The sequence below is a fragment of the Musca domestica genome, unplaced genomic scaffold (genome assembly GCF_030504385.1).
Source record: "Musca domestica strain aabys unplaced genomic scaffold, Musca_domestica.polishedcontigs.V.1.1 95, whole genome shotgun sequence".
Lineage (NCBI taxonomy): Eukaryota > Metazoa > Arthropoda > Insecta > Diptera > Muscidae > Musca > Musca domestica.
In genome coordinates this window covers 1,823,094-1,843,753 of record NW_026712445.1, presented here as the reverse complement: position 1 = coordinate 1,843,753, position 20,660 = coordinate 1,823,094, and the positions used below count along the sequence as shown (strand labels likewise).

The 20,660-nt window shown below is 34.3% G+C and overlaps 5 protein-coding genes across 8 annotated transcripts in view; 3 read left to right on the top strand and 2 right to left on the bottom strand.

Annotated features, from left to right (window-relative positions):
* Positions 1-5,673: 5,673 nt before the first annotated feature.
* Positions 5,674-7,090, top strand: LOC101887290 (syntaxin-16). The gene is made up of 3 exons (XM_005184406.4): positions 5,674-5,876; positions 5,942-6,075; positions 6,141-7,090. The coding sequence occupies exons 1-3, from the start codon at positions 5,793-5,795 to the stop codon at positions 6,976-6,978; spliced, it is 1,056 nt and encodes a 351-aa protein (XP_005184463.1). The 5' UTR covers positions 5,674-5,792; the 3' UTR covers positions 6,979-7,090.
* Positions 7,003-8,060, bottom strand: LOC101887459 (RNA-binding protein pno1). The gene is made up of 3 exons (XM_005184407.4): positions 7,765-8,060; positions 7,615-7,708; positions 7,003-7,551 (listed from the first exon to the last, which is right to left on the bottom strand). The coding sequence occupies exons 1-3, from the start codon at positions 7,953-7,955 to the stop codon at positions 7,138-7,140; spliced, it is 699 nt and encodes a 232-aa protein (XP_005184464.1). The 5' UTR covers positions 7,956-8,060; the 3' UTR covers positions 7,003-7,137.
* Positions 8,061-9,104: 1,044 nt separating this feature from the next.
* Positions 9,105-10,170, top strand: LOC101887636 (uncharacterized). The gene is made up of 2 exons (XM_005184408.4): positions 9,105-9,273; positions 9,334-10,170. Exons 1-2 carry the CDS (start codon positions 9,199-9,201, stop codon positions 9,982-9,984), a joined length of 726 nt encoding a protein of 241 aa, XP_005184465.1. The 5' UTR covers positions 9,105-9,198; the 3' UTR covers positions 9,985-10,170.
* Positions 10,171-12,096: 1,926 nt separating this feature from the next.
* LOC101901636 (sialin) lies at positions 12,097-15,357 on the top strand. Of its 2 annotated transcripts, none has more exons than XM_059132097.1 (2): positions 12,097-12,888; positions 12,984-15,357. In XM_059132097.1, the coding sequence occupies exons 1-2, from the start codon at positions 12,657-12,659 to the stop codon at positions 14,543-14,545; spliced, it is 1,794 nt and encodes a 597-aa protein (XP_058988080.1). In that variant the 5' UTR covers positions 12,097-12,656; the 3' UTR covers positions 14,546-15,357. The 2 variants fall into 2 exon arrangements, with proteins under 2 accessions (XP_058988080.1, XP_005184461.1); XM_005184404.4 differs by having other exon boundaries at positions 12,101-12,894.
* Positions 15,358-18,809: 3,452 nt separating this feature from the next.
* The window catches only part of LOC101901364 (neprilysin-1), a 64,652-nt gene continuing 62,801 nt past the window's right edge, over positions 18,810-20,660 (bottom strand). For all 3 annotated transcript variants that reach the window (XM_059132067.1, XM_059132068.1, XM_059132069.1), the window contains exons 9-11: positions 20,001-20,047; positions 19,780-19,929; positions 18,810-19,711 (exon numbers count right to left, since the gene is read on the bottom strand). In XM_059132067.1, coding sequence (XP_058988050.1) covers positions 19,439-19,711; positions 19,780-19,929; positions 20,001-20,047 — 470 coding nt within the window. In that variant the 3' untranslated portion in view covers positions 18,810-19,438. The remainder of the gene's footprint in view (positions 19,712-19,779; positions 19,930-20,000; positions 20,048-20,660) is intronic.

Here is a 20,660-nt window from a genome sequence, read left to right as displayed (position 1 = left end):
TTGTACGCCGGAAATGAAGCGAAGAACCTCATTTTGTATCCATTCTTGGGTGGCACGTGCTGAGTGCGATGGTGCTGAGTCCTGTTGGAATATCCAATGTCTGCGGCCACAATGTTTGCGTGTCCAAGGCTTTAATACACCCTCCAGAATATTTTCGCGATAATATTCGGCATTTATTCTGATGCCACGGTCGATTAATACAAGCGGAGAGAGACTATCGGCTTTTATGGCGGCCCACATCATTACCATGGCCGGCGCTTGAGTTCTGGCTTATAAATGACAGAAGTCTGAAGTTGGTTGCAGTTTTTTCATATTTTTTGGTGTTCTCTCCAAACTTTGATCGACCACCACTTCCTAAAATGTATTTACTTTCGTCGGTAAATAGAACACGATTCCAATAATCAATTCCCTTGTCGATCTGTAATTTGGCAAACTCTATGCGAAGTTTTGCTATTCTGCTTCTAACACATTGCTACATGACGCACATTTCTTACAGTTCTCGAATGGAAGAGATTGTCTGAATATTTTTCCACATGTTCCACCAATTTCGCAGCACTCATTTTTGGATCCTGACGTACTTTCTTTAGAATACTGCTAACATCTAGTTTAGGCAACTTTTGCGGTCTACCAGATCAGTTGTACCGCTTCCATTAGAATTTTATAACAGTTGAACGGCTTTAATTATTTTTTTTAAGATTTCTTCATATGAATTATTTTCTTTACGTAACGTAATTATTATAATTCTAAATAAAATATGAGTTTATTTTTGATTTTCCATTTATAAAGACTCGCGATGTACCAAGAAAATTTTATGGAATACTTTGCACACTAAAATACTTCAAAAAAAATGGGAGTTCCCCTTGCTCAGCGTTTACATTCTTTCATATTTGTAGGAGTTGCTACTTTGTATGTATACTTTTTTCCCGCCAATTTTACATTATGTTTCAAAAATTTTTATTATAAATATAAACAAACTTACAACTTATCGTCTTGAAATCGTCATGGCACAATAAAATGGTAAAGTAGAGCTACCAGCTGTTTAAAATTGCTAATCTAGTTTCTAATTGTGCCCGACTTCTGCCAATTTACTGTATTTATTTATTGTTTTGAAATATAAAAACGCAATATTTTCAAAATCAGTGATTGAATAAAGTAATTTACATTACGGGGGCGCATAATAATCAGTTTTGCCATAGAATTGAAAGATTGAATAGTTTGGATCATATTTTTGAAAGAAGATCCGGATATTTCATTCTTTGTTCACGCTTTTTAACCCATTTTAAAAATGAGGAAAATTTTCAAATAAATGAGAAAACTTGTTGCATATAATTTTTGATAATTCTGGCAGGAAGCGGGTATAGCCTAGTACTGTATTTCTGTAGTTTTACGAAACTGCTCTACCTCCTTATTGTACCATGGAGATCGTAAGGCGTATGTTTTAATTTACTCCAGACATTTCCATAGAGGGTGTTGACTTAGTCGTTTTATTTTATTTAATTTTATCCAGGTAGATTAAATGGTAGTTCCGCTATAAGATTGGTAAGAGTGTTGTCCTTATCACAGCCAAAGCTCTTCTAAGTTCATTTTTAAAGAAAACTTTTATTTTTTGCCGAAGTTTTAGTTAAATTTGAGATGGTAAAAGCGTCGTATTCAATTTTTGGCCGAGCGAAAGCTTTGAAAACTTTTGATAGCGTCAATCCAAATTTGCAGCCTCTTAAAATTTTAAAAATGAACAATTGCGACAATTTCATGCTGATGGGGACAAAAGGACTCCGAAAACTTTACTATTTTTTTTTTTTTTTGTTTATGATTTTCGAATAAAATTAATAACGATAATTTTGTCCATGTTGAAGTTTAGATTTATTAGTAAACATTCTATTTTTAAATTAATTATTTATCGTGACAGAGAAGGGAAAAATCATCGGCAATTCGGAATAACATTTGCACATTCCTGATGGATATTTTATGCGATATTTTACATTTGTCATGGCCATCAAGAAGCCTCGCTTGTTGCCTAAATCATTCTGTAAATTCCTTATAATATTCATTTTCAATTCTGACAAAAAAACACTAATTTCCAACACCTTCCACAATCCTACTTGGCCTCAAGACTAAAACTACAAACTAAATTTAATTTCAATAAACAAAACCCTTAAAACATACATTAAAAGAGAAATTAAAAAAAAAACAGAAAACATTTCCAAAAAAGGCAATAAATAATGTTTAAGCTTAACTAAGTCAATGAAAACCAATAAAAACATCAAACAATATAGTTATATTTAAAAAATAAATATTTTCAAAGAAAATGGTTGTAAAATAACTGAAAGAATAAAAAAACAAAACAAACAATTTAAATAAACTACTTTTTTGTAAAATGCCAACTACTAAAAAGTTTTATGAGAAAAGCATGGTAACTGCAAAGATATGAACAAATGGAATTGTTAATAATAATAATAGAATATTTCGATTTTTCTCATACATATAAAAAAAACAAAATAAAAACAAGGAAAAAACGACGAAGAAGAAGAAGAATTGCAGGTTTAAATATCAAAAAGAAGTAATAAAAACAAATAATTTAAAACAATTGAGTAAAAACATAGTTGAAAAAAAAAACAAATTAAAACATGAAAATAAACCACAAAAATATAATCGAAATATGAGTAAAGTTTAAACAACAAACAAACAAATCAATGAAAATCCAAAAACAACAAGAACACATTGTTAATGTTAATATCACACAACAAACAAAGAAAAAACACACACATGTAATAAACAAATTAAATTAAATTTCATATAAACTGAATCGAAGAAAACAAAATTAATAAAGCAAACAAATGAATAAGTTGAAAATAGAAATCTCAGGTGTTTTCAATTACGAAATGTTAAAACAGTCGTTGGTAAGTATCGACAGATATTCCATCATTAATTCCAATTTCAAACAAACGAAAAAACTCAACAAATCCTTTTCCATTAAAAACTATTTTTGAAAAGTCCTCAATTTGTGTAGAACAATTCGCCGAACGCCCAATTGTGTTCCAGCTGATCGGCGTTTATTGATTGTATTTATCGATAATAATCGATCATTGTCTATGACGTTTAACGGTCGATCATTGTCTATGACGGTTTTTTGCATTCCTCTATATCCTTTATTTGCTTTTTTGTGATAATTTCTGTTGTTGCAATAATTGTTTGTCTGATTGAACAATAGAATTGTTTGGAACAATATACCCTTAAAAAAATATGTACAGGGTGAGATAAAAAAACTGCAACAAAGTCATTTGCAATATTTTTTACATTTTTTTTAATTTTATTGAATTAAAGCAAACCATGTCGGAAATAGCATCAAATTTTAGAATAAGTTTAGATTTGTTAGAATTGGTCACCTTTCGCACGAATTATGGCCATTGGTATTTCGGCCCAATCCCGGCGAAGCGCTTGCTTGAGGTGATCGACACTTTGGTGATCGACACGGATTGGTATCCGGAGATTTTGGTGACCATTGTGCGCTGGAAATGAAGCGAGGAACCTTATTTTGTAACCATTCTTGGGTGACGCGTGCTGAGTGCGATGGTGCTGAGTCCTGTTGGAATGTCCAATGTCTGCGGCCAAAATATTTGCGTGCCCTCCAGAATATTTTCGCGACAATATTCGGCATTTATTCAAATGCCATGGTCGATTAATACGAGCGGAGAGCGGCCACTGCGACGCGTGTTTTGATCAAGTCGCTTCTTTTCTTTTCGAACCATTTCTGCTGATGTTGCTGTTTTCTTTCGTCCACTTCCTTGACGTCGGGTAACGAGCGATGGTACGAGACACAAAAGATTTATTCACATTTAAATGCTGGAGTGCTCTAACGATAGCCACTTGTGGTTTTCCATGTGGCTAAATTACTCTGGTGATCCTGCAATGTTTTTTATTTACAAACATATTAAATTCTTGCAGGTCCTGGAATAGAGTAATAGAGTATATGTTATCCCTTGCTTACAAAGAGCGCCACAAGTGAGGGAAATGAAAACTACAAAATCTTACATAATAGGCTTTTGCCTGTGCTATTTAAAATCCTTTTATGTTGTTGTTTTACTCAATAGAATTGCCATTCATTTCTTTTGTTTTTTTGTTATTTGGCAACCTTGCAAGCATTACTTTTTACCTTGCCATGTGAACACTACATCAGCTGTTATGGCCACTATCGATTAAAAGCAACAAACTATCGATATTATGCCAATAAAGCGACTATCGGTATTGCCATTAACTTTTTAAGCTTCATTTTTTCCATTGAAATTCGAAGTTCGCCATCTGAATTATCATTAATCATAAATTCTTACACTTTGTTTCTATGTTTTTATGGTATTTTGAAACAAAAGATAATTTATATGAAAAACAAATTGAAGAAAAAACAAACCTTTTCTCCCAAATGTATTTTGTTTAATTGTATACCTTTACTTGAGTTTTTATACTTTTCCATAAAACATTGACAGTTTTTATATTTGCTAATATATTAAATTAGTTAAAAACCTAATTTTGCTTTCGTTTGAATATATGTGTCTATGTCAGAATTTATTTCATATGCCAGCAAGAATCTACTAGTTTTGAATTTTTTTCGATCTTATAAAGGGGAAATTTGGTTATCATAGTAAGAACTTCTACATTTTTGATTTTTCTTTTTTCTAAGAATTTTTAAAACTACAAATTTGTTAGTATCAATATGATGTGAAAATTTCTGAAGTCTTTAAAAATTGTATATATACAATAGATTTATTAATAAAATTTTGACAATGACTTGTTGTCAAATTGATATATTTTGAAAAAATTGTAAACAATTAATTTAATTTTACCACGGCAGTGCCATTTCGTCCGATAAAATCGATAGAAAAAAACTATTAATCGATATCATCTTTTAAAATCAAGTATCGGTATTGCCATTGACCATTTGTCAGCTCTATTTTCAGTGTAAAGATTAGTTTTTAGTTTAACTCATGGTACAATGAAGAGAAGGTAGGTCAACTTTGAAAAAATTGCAAGTATAGAGGTCTACCTGTTTGGCTTGTAATGTCAGAATTACTATCAAAATAATAAAAAAAGCAAACAACTTGTTGCATTGATTTTGAATAAATAATTTAAAACCGCGAAAACTGAATGAATGGTCAAAAATTATTTTCAATATCATGTTCTATATGTCTCTTATGGTTTAATTCGCGACAAAAACTGTAGATTTTGTCGATGCATTCGTTGCAATAAGCATTTTGAAAACACCCGAATTTGAATATTTTCTGAACAACTTTTTATTATTGAAAAGAAGACACACACATAAGCAAATAAAGTTGACATATTAAGCCAGAAAAATGAAAAAATTAAAATCATATGATAGTTCTGCCCTACCTTGAATTCATTGTACCATGGTTTAACTGTGCTACAAATGATTAAGATGTAAATGCGTTATAAGATGGTTCCTTCTTATTCTCAATAGGGAGAGAAGCATTTTCAAACAAACGATAGTAGCAACTAGTTCCGCGCTCTTTAATGAAGATGTTATGTATTACAACAGAGTACCCCACGTCTTTGCTTTCTGTTTATTTTTTATCGGGTATTCCTTTGTGGCCTTCATATTCGTTTCGTTGGGACGTTTTTCATTTTTGTTTTCCAAAACAGCTGATTATGCTTTATTGTAATTGGAATGACAGCACGAAAAGTCAACGAAACGAAAAGTGAAAAGTGAATACACAATATTAATTAAATTTCCAATTTTAAACAATAACAAACGACATTGAGGATAGAAATTGAAATATAGCAAGATGTCGTCCCGTAATCTGACGGAGGTTTTCAACATTATGCGAAATAATGCATCAAAAAATCGCAATTTATATTCCGATGACAAAGTACGTTTGTCCTTGTAAATACAATATGGTTGGTTTCTTGATTCCCTGTTTTCCTTATTCTATAGGGTGGTACTGATGCTGAGTTATTGTTAAAACGTTCTGTCCATGATGCTGAAGAGGGTATGGAACTAAGAGATGATTATGGAAGTCAGCCGACATGGATAGATAAATTGGAAGAGGCCCAGTACAGCATGTCCAAGTAAGTTTTGCCCAGACAATGAGTGAGTAATGAATTGTATGTCATCCCTTATATTACTTTTGCAGAATAAAACCCAAATTAGACGAACTTGGCTCATTGCAAGCCCGTTCCTTACTGCGTCCAGCCTTCGACGAGAGCAAAGAGGAAGAACTAGAAATGGAACAGTTGAGCCAGGAAATATCCAAACTTATTACCTCAACGCATCGCCATGTTCAGTGTATACGTTATAGTTTAGGCGAGGGAGGAAAGTTAGAACAACGCCTTACGGCCAATGTGGTGACATATCTTATGATGAGTCTGCAAGAGCTGACACTTAAATTTCGTTATAGTCAAAATTCCTATTTGAAGCAATTGAATTCACGAGAAGAACGCAGCCAGCAGTTCTTTGATGATTTTAGTAATGGCAGCAATGGAGGAGAACGTGACAATTATGTTGATTCCTTTGACAATTTTCTACAACCCACCCCACCAAACACGGCAACAACACTCACGCGTAACAACTATTTATATGAAGATGATGATGAAGCCAAAGATAGTGAATTGGATGCCCATTTCCAAAGGCCAATGGCAAATCGCATGACCGAGCAACAACTGTTGTTGTTTGAAGAGGAAAACACACGCATGGCTTTAAATCGTGACGAAGAAGTGTCGAAAATTGTCAAGAGCATTTACGATCTCAATGACATCTTTAAGGATTTGGGTCAAATGGTACAGGAACAGGGCACCGTCTTGGATCGCATTGATTATTCTATTGAACAAACGCAGACGCGGGTATCGGAAGGAGTACGCCAGCTACAAAAGGCCGAAATGTATCAAAGAAAGAATCGTAAAATGTGTGCAATCCTGGTATTGGCAGGAATTACCTTATTTATGCTAATCTTGCTTATCTTTACAAAATTATAGATAGACTTGTGAATAGTCCCCAAATTATTTTTGTTTTTAAGATTTGTTTATATTTAAAAAACTTAATTTATGTATCTAAAAAAATATATCATAATTCACAACTAATCCTAAATCGTTCTTTGCAATTCATTTAATATACATATTTCCTTTTCTATGTATTTACATTCTTTCACTAACACGAGAAACCACATTACGGAGATTTCCGTAAACTTTACTTGGTGGAGATCCCATAATTAAGTTACAAATGGCTCTGCGGGCCAATTGAATATTTTGATAGCTACCCAAGAGATGAATTTTACTATCGGCCAATACAATACGTGTTTTGGTGACATTTTCAATTGTGAATTTCGTACGACCACCTTTACCAGCCAAACGACCAATAGCACGGCTCATATGGTCGCCACGGAGAGTTTTAACATCTTTTACCTCGAACGTTTCCAAGAACAAATCATCCAAACGTAACAGAGCCAAGGCATCGTCGACCTCAAAGCCGCAAAGGAAGGCTTTGACAAAATCCGCACCCTTTTGAAGATTTGAAATGTCCGGAGTTTCTGGGCTAATACGAAGTTCAACCTAAATAAAACCCCGAATTAGTTAAGCAACATGTTTATGAAAATGTTCCTTAAAACCACATACCTGTCTGGCTTTCATGTTGAAACGAATCTGTAGTTTCATGTGTTCCACAATGGGTGTGAATATTTTCATCCAATGTTCCTTCAGAGATGAATATCTGCAAAGAGAAATAATTAGTTGCACAATTCACAGAAAATGCAACAAAGTCATTACCTGTGTGGTGGTACAGCAATTTTACGCACTTCACTTTTAACGCGTTTAGCTTTAGGTGGCTGGTTCTTAGATACAGATCCCTCGATGCCAGTGGCTTCGTCCACTTGCATTTCCGTATCATCGTTGCGGGAACGCTTTTTGGCGACTCTAGTGGGTAGAATATCATCAACTTTAATATTTTCTACTTCCATTGTGTGAAATTAGGAACTTTTTTCCAGATAAAAATTCAAAAATAAATATTAAGAACGTAGTCTCGAACTAAACATGTGCCTGGCTGGACTGTCAAACTGACAACAGACAAAAAATGTCAACAATCAAGTGCTTTTTCTAACAACTGTGTAATTTGTGGTAGTTGGCAACGCTACGTGTATGGTTAGTCTCACACGTAACGTAGGGATGAAATATTTATTCGTTGAAGAAACAGTGTCTTCTTGTAAACATGCGAGAACATTTTATAAATAGTATTTTTGATAAATCTTTCACAAAATTATGGAACTCTTTAAATGCTAATCTTAAATCTTTGCATGTATCTCCGCAGAGTTTCAAACACAAACTGATAAATTACGGAGACGAAGATAAACATTTATTTCGTTTTTAATTTGGCAAACGAGATTACCTCTGAACAAAAATAATCATTTTACTTTCACCGATAAGGTGATCCGACACATGCGTGTGTAAAAAAGATGTATTGTTTCATTCATGTTAGCATTTTTAAATTGAAATGGTAACCTTTTTTATATTAAAATTAATGGTAGAAGAATAAACGTAAATGCATTAACGCTTTGGAACAATTGGTTTGACAGTTCATTGTCCCTTTGATGTGTCCATGCGACGACCTGCATTCTTCTACTATTTTAAAACTTATCTGTCATTTTCAATGACGCAAAAAAAAAAACCAAAAGGGGACGTTGCTTTTTTCGCGATTTCCTAGTGGTTCGCTGAAGTGCTGCAAGATTCCATGGTAGAAGAATGCAGGATGATGCATCAACGCATAGGAACATTGATATGTAAAAAAAATTAAAATGTTTTGGCAATTCCAAAATTAGTTTGGCAGTTCATTGCCGCAGCAGCTGTGTCAGTGCGACTACCTATATTCAAGATGCAAGATTTGTATATTCAACAGACAACTAAATATTATTTTTAACATTTTTGGAATATTGGTTCTGCATTTTCAAGTAATTATTAATTAAAATTTCCAAACAGATGAATTATAAATAAATTTCAAAGTTAATATTTTTTAAGAGAAAATAGTTTTGACATGTGAATTGGGCAATAGCGCCTTTAATGTGGAGTTGCCACTATTGTCAAAGGGTTGCCGTGATGTTTTTAATCTTTCATGGGTATTTTCTAGTTGGCAACGCTATGTCGTTATCATGCTGCCTGGTTAATTGTTTATGATCAGCCGTGTTTAATTCCGCAGGATCGAGGATTAAGATGCCAATTTTAATAAAAGAAGAATCATTTAACGGACTATTTTACGACGCAATGACTAAATCCGATGCAAATACCGTAAGTTGTATTGCCCTGGCAATTCTAACCTAATTGTGATAAACTAATTTTCATTATCAGGCCAATGTCAACGCGGATGGTAATCGCCAGCCCACCGTAATTATCATATTCGAAAACAGTGATGTCAACGCTGCTGTACACCACTTGGCTACCTCTCTGCAGACTCCATTGTGTCCTCAGGCTGTGGCCACTGTTTTAGTTCAGGAATCGATAAGGCCAGATTTCGAACAAAAGCTTCAGGCACAATTGAAACCCTTTGCTAATAATGAAATGAAAAATGAACAATTTATTAAGGTCCAAGAGACAATAAAAAAGATCAATGCAAAGGTGATAACAGTTGCTGGCGGCCCAACGTTGGTATGTGATTTTACACATGAGCATTTTGGTAATCATGTTGCTGGAGTTTGTACTCTTCACACTTTCCGCACCGCCAAGGAAGCAATTGCTTTGGTCGCAAAAGAAACATTAACATTCCCGAATGTTTCAATTTGGCATGAAAATCATGCATATGCTTACGAACTAATAGCTGCGTTGAAATCTCAAAATTTCTTTATCAACTGCTTTAATATGCCCTTGACTGTTTTGCAAGACCACCAGACCCAGGGAAAATCTTTTGTCGCCATGGAAAACAATTACCACTATGAGACTTTGTCACACAATGGCTCACAAAAGAGCATTGTTTTCCCCATTGGCAGCATTTTTGCAAACTGAACAATGCAGCGGAGAATCGGTAAGATGTAACGTACTAGAAGTACCTACTTGATGCATTTGTTTTATTGGTGATTCTATGATAAATCGGTATTGGAAGATTAACCAATACGTGCCTTAGATAACGTGTCTTTTTTATTTGTGTGTTTAATATCAAATATTGTAATAAATTTTTACTGTATGAAATTATTTAATTGTGTTTTTGCAAAGTTTATTATTTTATTCGTGGAATTAATCGTTCAGTCAACCGTGTGATACATTTTATAATTTTCTTGTTACCTTTTTTCGTTTTGTTTGTTTATAATAGCTACTCTTGTGGTGCATATTTTAAGATCTTCATTTCGTTTGTAACTTTTCGCAAGAAAAATACTTCTGAGGATCTATACATAGAAGCATTTCGACCATAGGAACTAATTGAGTTCACATCCAGTTGGCGGAAAAGTCTGAAATGTTTTCTGAAAGTAGACCTTTTGGGGGGAAATAAATACGTCCAGAGATATAGGGTGCCAAAGTTGCAAAAATACGACTTTTATATCCTACACCTTTGTAAAAAGGGTATATTAAATTTGTCATTCCGTTTTTAACACCTCGAAATATTCGTCATAGACTCCATAAAGTATATTTATTCATGATCAGCATAAAATTCTAAGTCGATTTAACGATGTCCATCTGTCTGTTGAAATCACGATACGGCTCATGTTATATGACGTAGAGCTTTACAATTTGGTACAGTAGTTTGCATTGTGTCTAGGATGGTTGGTATTGAAAATGAGATATATCGGTACCCGATTTGGGATAGCTTCCATATAATGGTATCTCCCTTTTTCGGTATTTTGGTAATTTAAGTGATATTATTCACCGGAATTGTTTCAAATTTCGTATTTGACCTAAGGCAGAAAATTGCCTGTACAGGTCAACGTCTTCGTATAGCCGCCATATAATGGTACCTACCGATATTCGGTATTTTGATGATTTTAGCGATATTATTCACCGGATTTGTTTCAAATTTGGTATTTGAAGTTCATAATGGGTACTACAGCCTAAGACAGAAAATTTTCTGTGCAGGTCCACGTTTTGGTATAGCCCCCTATGTTGCCTATGCCGGTCCACATCGTCGTATAGAACCTAATATAATGGCTACATTCGGAATTTTAAAGATTTTACGGGTTTTATTTGTTTTTTACTTGTTTACAGTTTTTTACTTGTTTTTTTTTTTTTTTTTTTTTTTTTTTGCAATATAAGATTCTCTGATGGCCTGCCTCTTGGACGGTTTTTCTTAATAAGGAATCTATAAGAGGCCTTCTGATGGGTTACTTTAAAAATCGACTAATTTTTACGGTTTTCTAAGACATATTTTTTAATTTTCTGTAAAATAACATGAAGCTCTTCCTCAAAGACGTCTGTTCTTGTTTAAAGGCCTTTTGGAGATTTTCAACAATTAAAAATCTTATGCATTTGGGAGACATTCTTACGGATTCCTATAATAAAAATAAAAATTTGGCTGTCTTCTGCATTTAAAAAATCTTATAACGGTCCCCAACTCTTAGAAGGTCTGGTGATGATTTTATGTAGCACTCGTCGACCACTAGAAGACAATCTGATGGGCTTCTATGGAATAAATTATAAAGTCTTGCACATATAAATCTATCCTTGGAGAATATGCTCCTGTAAAATAACTCAGAATATTTATTGGCGGTCTTCTGCGGATCTTAGAAAAACTATTAAAATACATTTTGGTGAGTGGGTCTTCTATGACATGACATAGATGACATATTGACATCCTTCTATTGATAGGACTCAAAAATTTCTTGGGGTCTTCTACAAATAAAGAATAAATTCTGATAACTTTTTATACATATAAGATTTTCTAACGGTCATCTATAGACCGATAACATATTTACCAACTTCTACTGAAAGACGATCTTTCAAACTCTTGGCGTTCATCTACATGGAAGACATTCTGAGATTTATGCTTTCAATATGTCCTTCATTTGTTCTAAGTAATTTATTTTACTATTTAACTAAGAAAATGATTTTAGTAGTGTCCAACCAAGCCGGTGTTGCCTTTACAGTTTCTATTGTGTTATAATTCAGCCGACTTGTTTTGCGTTTTTTTTTTGGATTTCCCTTCACTCACTGTTTCACATTTGAACACATTAGTCAGACTTCCTCAATGTTATTGGGTTGATGTTGCTGCTGCTGTTGTTGTTGGTAACAACACTTTGCACTCACGTCAGTACATCTCTAACAGTTGGTCGGTCGGTCACATTTGTTTATAGCTGGAGAGACTTTTGTTGTTGATTTTTTTTGTTTGTTTCTGTTTTGCTCTTTAACCACAAACACTGACTGTTTCTGAACTCCCCTCATTCGTCTCTCTTCTTCGCTCTCTCTCTTGTCGTATATCTGCTATAGGGGGGTTAGATAAAATTGTGTCGTGGCTTTCTCTAACGTTCCTCACTGTGTGTAATTTAGAGTTTTCGTTTTCATATCTAACTAAACATTCTTGGCGTTAAGACCGACGACCAACCAATAAACAAATTTTAAGCATATTGTGATTGTAATTCTTCCAAAGAAACAAATGTTTTATAAATAAACACGACGTAGTTTTAATATTGACGAAATCCGACGTAATGCCTGTTCCTTGTAAATGACAAAGTGTAGCAAACTAAAGGAATATGTCCGCAAATGTAAATATAAAAGTAAATTCGGTAATAACTGGAAATGGAGAAAATCCCCATGGCTATGAATCACAAAGAGCTGGTGCGAACAACAGAGCTCCAAGTGACGAGGAACAGGAAGATTTACATGTCTACAGTGGAAATATAATGTTGCCTCAAACCGATTCTGAAGATGATGATGATTTTGCAATTAGCAATGATGCAGATGCTCCCCTAATCAGAGGGCCAGGTAGAGGTATAATAAATTTGAATACAAATACATACATACACTGAATTTAATAACAATTGAAATTAACTTTTGTTTCTCTCTCTCCTCCCATCTAGATGATTGTGATTGTATTAACACCCGCACCATTTTCGGTTTAATGGGCTTCTTTGGATTTGCCGTTGTGTATGCAATGCGTGTGAATTTGTCAGTGGCAATTGTAGCTATGGTTAATCAAACAGCGATTCCACAGGAAAACAATAGTTCCATTGTTCTGGATGATACCTGCCCCATAGAGATCAAGCCAAACAAGACCACACCTTCTACGGGTGGAGACTTTGCTTGGGATGAAGCTACCCAAGGTCTGGTATTGGGTTCATTTTTCTATGGTTATGTTTTGACGCAGATACCCGGTGGACGTATGGCTGAATTGATTGGTGGCAAACTGATTTATGGATATGGTGTATTGATAACTGCCATTTTTACTTTACTTACTCCAATTGCTGCCTATTGGGATTTGCCCATGCTTATATTGGTGCGCGTTCTGGAGGGCATGGGTGAGGGTGTTACATATCCAGCAATGCATGTTATGTTGGCCCATTGGATACCGCCCAATGAACGTAATAAATTTGCAGCAGTGGTGTATGCAGGTTCAAATATTGGCACTGTCATATCTATGCCTCTGGCAGGATGGCTTTGTTCCCTAGAATTTGGAGGCGGCTGGCCATTGGCCTTTTATGTTTTTGGTATACTTGGTATTGTGTGGTTTGCATTTTGGATGTATTTAGTCTATGACAAGCCTTCAATGCATCCTCGCATAAACCCAAACGAAAGGGAGTACATAGAAAGATGTACCGGGTTAATGGAAAAGATTTCAGAACCCAAAATTCCTCGAGGCACTTTAAGTTGTAGTGAAGATGAGAATGAGGATAACTACCAAATAGATATGTCTTCCAATGACAATACCTCAACACCAAGCATACCATGGCGCTCAATCATGACTTCTGTACCGTTGTGGGCGATTTTAATTACCCAGTGTGGCCAAAGTTGGGCTTTTTACACCCAACTAACCGAATTGCCCACCTACATGAATAACATTTTGCACTTTGAAATCCAATCAAATGCCGTGTTGAATAGCATACCATACCTCACTTCATGGCTGGCGGGCATTGCCTGTTCAGCAGTGGCCGATTGGATGTTGGAACGACGTTATATCAGTACCTTGAGTTCATATAAATTTTGGAATTCCATTGCCTCCATTATACCGTCATTGGGTTTAATTGGAGTTGGCTATGTTGGTTGCAGTTGGCAATGGGTAACATTTATGTTGGCTGGGGTGGGCGCTTTTGCTGGAGCCATTTATCCGGGCAATCAAATGAATCACATTTCCCTCAGTCCATCGTATGCTGGGACAATGTATGGCATTACCAACTCAGCTGCCAATATATGTGGTTTCTTGGCCCCCTATGTCATCGGACTGATTATTAATCACAACAACACCATGTTGCAGTGGCGTAAGGTATTTTGGTTGGCAGGTGGCCTAAATATTGCTGGGAATTTTATTTATCTAATATTTGCCAGTGCCGATGAGCAAAGTTGGTCAAGACCCGGAAATCAACAACGAGCCACAAGAGAAGTAAGAGGACGAGAATTAAGAATCAACAATGAAATTACAACGTAATTTAAGTGCAAAGAGTAGCTAGTGGGTGCTCCAAGCCCTTTTTTTGATTTCCTTAACATATATTCCTAATGTACCTATTGTTAAACAAAAAAACAACAATTTAAATGTGTGATACAATTTACCTCTCGTATTAACAGTGTTAATATGAAACGAATTTGTTTTCAAAATAATAACAAATATTACTTTCTCCTACCAATTAAAAAAAAAAAAACAGTTTTAAATTTTAAATTAAAAGAAAAACAGAAAAGATATGTTAAAATAAGAATACCACCTTTAAGAGGTACTAAAGTATACAAAATATGTTAACCAAGGAATTTATTGAAACCATGACAAAGATAAAACCATAATGATTTATGATTTTTTGTAAACAAGTAATTTATCAAAAACTGTTCGCAAAGTATTATATATGTTTTTATAGCAAATACTGTTGTTAATTATAATCTCAATACTTTATGTACAGAATAAAATACATTTTATTTGTTTAACTTTAATGCCCTTGAGACATCTTGCCCTAAAGTGCTAATTCGTTTGTGTTACCAGCCTGAAAAAATTGACAAACATTTAAAGACTCTACTTCATTTACTCTATTGAATGAAAATAACGATCTTTTTTTTATCGAAATATTTGTTTTAAAAAAATATATATGTCTTGTAAAAAGTAGATAGTTCAATATTTTCCAACAAAAAAAGTTTGGATTAAACTTTATTCTAACGTAAAACAATGCTCAAATTATTAGAAAGAAAGTTTTATTTGTAAAAATACCAACCATAACGTATATTATACTCTAATAAAAGACAGAAATACAGCCAAAACAGGTATATCCAGACTTCTATTAATCAGTTGCATTAACACTCAGCATGGTTAATTTGTTCTTTGTTTTACTTGTGTCAATAGAATAATTTTTTTATTTTATTGTCATTTTTATTAACAACAAAAAATTGTGTGTTTCTCAATCAAGAACAGAACAGCATCTTTATAGAGATATTTCGAAGAATATAAACTGAGTTTTTTAATAACTGTATGTATCCCAAAAACATTTAATATCAATATCGTTTTCGTGTATTCCAAAGCGGATTTATATGTACGTATATGTGTGCCTCAAATGTCTTTGAAAAGTTAGTACAATTTACCTTTCATCCTACTTTAATTATCTACGCGAAATGTCTCTCGATCTCTTAAAAAATTATATAGTTTCTATTTTGTTCGGTAATCGATGCATATCATTTCATGTTGTTATGTTCCTTCATTGAAGAGACATTCCACAATGCGAAAACCTGCCTGACGTTGATGAAATTTATCTTTTTGCCTTCGATTGATCTGAATCTAATACACCAGATGATGACCCTTAAACTGTTCCACAGAAGAAATCATTCAAATATTTGCAACATAAACCCTTCGATTTTATCAATTTGGGTGAAGTTGGATGAAATCACAAAACTAAAATTGGTTAGGATTTTTTTTTAATTTTTAATTCTCCCGGTGTTTTTATCAACTATATCTTTAAAAACACGCGACTTTTGTAAAAAAAATAAAGCTCTATTCCCTGTTTAACAGATTTAACCGGACATTAGAGAAGCGAAACATAAACACATCATTTCCGGGACAAATGGACAATTTCGGCCAACTCCATCATGTTACCTCCCTTACAAATGGTCAAAGTTTTGAATAATTAAAAAAAAAATTGAATAATTAAAAAAATAATTAAAAATATGCATTCGTTTCTCTTCAAATTCCATACATCTCAATATAGTTGTTAACACAGGATCTGGTGAATATGGGATATATATGGGACCAATTCTTGTTATACCCCTCACATAACGTTATAAACATGAAGCTCATAAAACGTGAAAGAAACATCCGATTCTTTTCAAACTCGACACATCCCAATATTTCAAGTAAAAGAAGATCTGGTGTGAAGATGGAGTATGTCGAACCACTCGTGCTAGTACCTCTTCCACATCGGGTCAAAATTAAGAATTGGCATGAGGCTCATTAAATCCGAAATGAACATCCAATTCTTTTCAAACTCGACACATCCCAGAATTTCTATCAACACAAGATCTGGGGTGAAGATGAGATAGATCGGTATTCTCTTACCTCCCCCACAAAGGGGTTACAATTTTGAATAATCAAAACGCACATAAAAAGTGAAATAAGCATCTGATACTCTTCATATTTCACCAATCTCAATATTTTTGCTAAAGCAATATCTAGTGTAAAGATAGATATCGGCCCACCCATTCTGGTACCTCTCCCACAACGGGGCACTATTTTCAATAATTGTATCTCTCCTAACTAGCGAATCAAGTAAATGACATATCCTATATAAAGTGAAGGAAGTGTGTAATATTTATATCAGACTTAGATCATATACGAAATGGACAATATTGACCAACTACTCCGGAACCTTCTGTTAAATTTGGAGAATATCGATTCCGATAAATGTGTCTCCCATATACATACATACTGTAGCAACTTCAAATTTATGTCGTACCCTATGATTTTTCACGTTACTCTGACTTTATAGCTCCGCTGCCTTAATGTCTGTTTTTTAAAAAAGGATATTTCAAACGAATCGTTACAAATTTTTTTGAGAAATATTACATTGAAATGTCAATATTTGGGCAGCGATTCGTAGGAAATATCCATTAGCTAATAAAATAGAAGGTCTCCTGAGTGTATGCGACTTCGTTAGTTTATTCGTATACAATTTGATTTATTCATAGCATGACCTATATAAGGTCGGCCAGTAAGCCCATCTGATAACTAAGTCTTTGAGATTTGAAATTCAAAGGGAGTCAAATGGAAATAATGCAGCAACTTCTAAGTATACAGGGTGAGATAAACAAACTGCAGCAAAGTCAAACGGCATAATTTTTGTTTTTAATTTTATTGAATGAAAGCAAGAAATGTCGGAAATACCATAACATTTTAGAATAAGTTTAGATTTGTTCGAATTGGTCACCTTTGGCACGAATTATTGCCTTATTGCCGGCCAATGAAACCGTCACCCGCTGCCCGAATGTTGCTCTGAGGTATTTGGCCCATTCCCGTCTAAGCGCTTGCTTGAGGTGATCGACACTTTGGTATTTTTAGTGCCAACCTTGCTTTCCAAAGTACTTCAGACATAATAGTCCAACGGATTGGTATCCGCAGATTTTGGTGGCCATTGTGCGCTGGAAACGAAGCGAGGATCCTCATTTTCTAACGACCATCGGCTGTTATGGCGGCCCGTACCATCACCATGGCCGGCGCTTGAGTTCTGGTGGCCAACCGAAGGTGCACATTTTCAGCTGACCTCTTTGGCAAGTAAACATGATAATTTTGTTTGTTTAAAAACTCCTGGACAACAAACGTTTTCTCATCGGAGAAAACCAAATTCGGCTGTTCATCGCTTTCGGCCAAGCAAAGCAAGTCTTTAGCTCTTTTGAGCCTATTTTCTTTCTGTTGCGATGTAAGTTCTTGCACTTTTTGGAATTTCAATGGCTTTACTCCGAGCTCATTTTTCAATATTTGACGAATGGAATATTGCGATATGTTCAGCTCACGAGCCATTTTTCGGCCACTGCGACGCGGGTTTCGATCAAGTCGTTTCTTTACTTTTCGAACCATTTCTGCTGATGATGCTGTTTTCTTCCGCCCACTTCCTTGACGTCCGGCTACGCTACCAGTATCACGGTAACGAGCAATGGTACGAGTCACAACAGATTTATTCACATTTAAATGCTGGAGTGCTCTAACGCTAGCCACTTGTGTTTTTCCAGCCAAATATAAAGAAATCACACTATCAGGCTTGAATTCCATAACGAATAATATTTTTCTGGAAAATTCTCACGAAAATGCTTTAGTACGCTTGTTAACAATATAATGAGCTGTCACTGGAATAAATTTAACAGCTGCCGGACGAGTGGCTTAGAAATGACAGCAGTTTGAAGTTGGTTGGAGTTTTTTCATCTCGCCCTGTATATAAGATCGGCCAGTAAGCACATCTGACAACTAAGTCTTTGTGATTTGAAATTCAAAGAGAGGCAACAAAAAGTAATCTCCTTGACCTACCTTATATAGGCGTTGATTAGTAGACAATTTTATTTAAATTAAAAAATGTATATTAGACGTATCACAAAATAGAATTCCGAACCACATTTAATTGCCACCGTATTTAGTTTAATCTTAAACCAAATCAAGTAGAGAAAATCTCTGAATTAAAACACACTTTATATATTGAATGTTTTTTTGTTTTTGTTATTTACGATCTTTTTATTATTATTATTATACACATATGCAGGGTGTATTGGATTTGTATGTTTGGTTGCTTCTGGTTTATGTATTGTACTACAACTGTATACATAATTATTATTATTATAAATCATAGATTTCCGTTAGAGTTTTTTTTTCTCAATTTGTATTCAAAAACAAAATTTGCAGCTTCATTTCGTTAGGGATAACAAACAACAATCGTATTGCATTTTATAGTTTTTTTTTTTGGTTTTGTTTTTTTGAGTGGGAATTTTTTCGCTTTGATATGACATTGACTTGATGTGTATTTATGTACGTTTGTAGGCAGGTGGGATAGGAGGGGGTGGGAGAGAGAGGAGTAATTGTTCTTTAGCCGGTAAATATTTATATCTGTATAGATATAGATGCTAGATTGAATTTTTCACTATAAGATAGATCATCGTAAAATATTTGTTGTACACAAGAAAATATATATTTATCTAAATATATAAATGTGTGTGCATATATGTATGTGCTTTCGGTTTATCTTTTTTTTGTGATGAAGTCTTCTAAGTACGAGTACACATGTCAGTATGTTGTATGCAGGTGTGAGTGTGTGTGGTTAAACTGAGTGTTAGATGCTAAAACCCATATGCTGTTTCATCCAACAACTTGTGTTCACCATACACTGCACTTTTCCACTGGATTCATCGGTGATCCCAGTTCACACTTATAGGCTTCGGCAAAATCTTTGGAATTCGATAGAGGGCCCAGTACTCGTATTGAACCCGGCGAATGCACGGAGGAACGTATTTTCGTTAGAGCATCTTCGGGACGCATTGATCCACACCATATTTGAGCATAGTTTAGGAAAAACAATTGGTCATGTGTCAGATTCAGACCGGGCAAACGTTGCTCGGGCCCATGACGTTGCACCCATTTCTTATAGGCCTGAAGGCGAAGCGAATTGTAGAATTATTTTTACGACGTCAAATATTCTAAATCATTTTCGTACATACCCTGAATGCCTGCTTCAGACCTCCATTATCTGCTATATTTTCACCCTGTGTCATCCGACCATTCATGTACATCCCAACCTCATCAATTTTATATTTCGAATATTGATCGATTATACATTGGGTACGTTCTCGAAAGGCTTCAATTGTAACCTGTTGCAAAAAGAAAACATAAATTTGTTTGGAATGGTTGTGAAATGAAGTAATTATGACATGTGACCTACATTGTTCCACCACTGCATCATGTTTCCATCCTTATCAAATTGACGACCTGAAAAAATAATATTAAAAGTAATATTTATTTTTAACAATATATATTATTATGATCAGCTAATATTTTAAGTCGATTTAACGATGTCCGTCGGGCTGTTGAAATCTCTATACAGCCCACATTATTTGACATATAACTTAAACTTAAGCACAATAGTTTTTATTATATGTAGGATGGTTGGAATTGAACGTGAGATATCTCAGTTCATGTTTTGGTATAGGCTCCTCCTGATATGCGTTTTTTTTTTTTTTTTGATTTTTGCCACATTTTCAACGGAATTGTTCAAAGTGTGATATTACGATTTTGTAGAGGGTTCTCTCTTTTGGACACTTTTAAAAAATGTTTATTTAAATTATGTTATTTTTTATTATTTTTGAAAATATTCGCGGATTATTAAAAATAGACTGTATTCGTGAATTTTTCATAAATCGTAGACTTTTTTAAAAAAAATGTTTTTAATAATCGTTGTTTTTTTTTTTGAAAAATATTTGACAATCGTGATTTTTGGGAAATATTTTTTAGAAACCCCGGATTTTTTCAAAATATGTACGTGGATTATTTAAAAATACTTTTTGTTAATAATCGTGGATTTTTTAAAAGTTGGATTTGTTAA

Bases quoted from the DNA above. Each gene is read 5' to 3' on its own strand.
- LOC101887290 (XM_005184406.4), top strand. From the start codon at position 5,793: ATGTCGTCCCGTAATCTGACGGAGGTTTTCAACATTATGCGAAATAAT. The intron at 5,877-5,941 runs GTACGTTTGTCC...CTTATTCTATAG, and splicing joins ATTTATATTCCGATGACAAA to GGTGGTACTGATGCTGAGTT. The intron at 6,076-6,140 runs GTAAGTTTTGCC...TTACTTTTGCAG, and splicing joins GCCCAGTACAGCATGTCCAA to AATAAAACCCAAATTAGACG.
- LOC101887459 (XM_005184407.4), bottom strand. From the start codon at position 7,955: ATGGAAGTAGAAAATATTAAAGTTGATGATATTCTACCCACTAGAGTC. The intron at 7,709-7,764 runs GTAATGACTTTG...TTCTCTTTGCAG, and splicing joins ATTGCTGTACCACCACACAG to ATATTCATCTCTGAAGGAAC. The intron at 7,552-7,614 runs GTATGTGGTTTT...GGTTTTATTTAG, and splicing joins TCAACATGAAAGCCAGACAG to GTTGAACTTCGTATTAGCCC.
- LOC101887636 (XM_005184408.4), top strand. From the start codon at position 9,199: ATGCCAATTTTAATAAAAGAAGAATCATTTAACGGACTATTTTACGAC. The intron at 9,274-9,333 runs GTAAGTTGTATT...TTTCATTATCAG, and splicing joins CTAAATCCGATGCAAATACC to GCCAATGTCAACGCGGATGG.
- LOC101901636 (XM_005184404.4), top strand. From the start codon at position 12,657: ATGTCCGCAAATGTAAATATAAAAGTAAATTCGGTAATAACTGGAAAT. The intron at 12,895-12,983 runs GTATAATAAATT...CCTCCCATCTAG, and splicing joins AATCAGAGGGCCAGGTAGAG to ATGATTGTGATTGTATTAAC.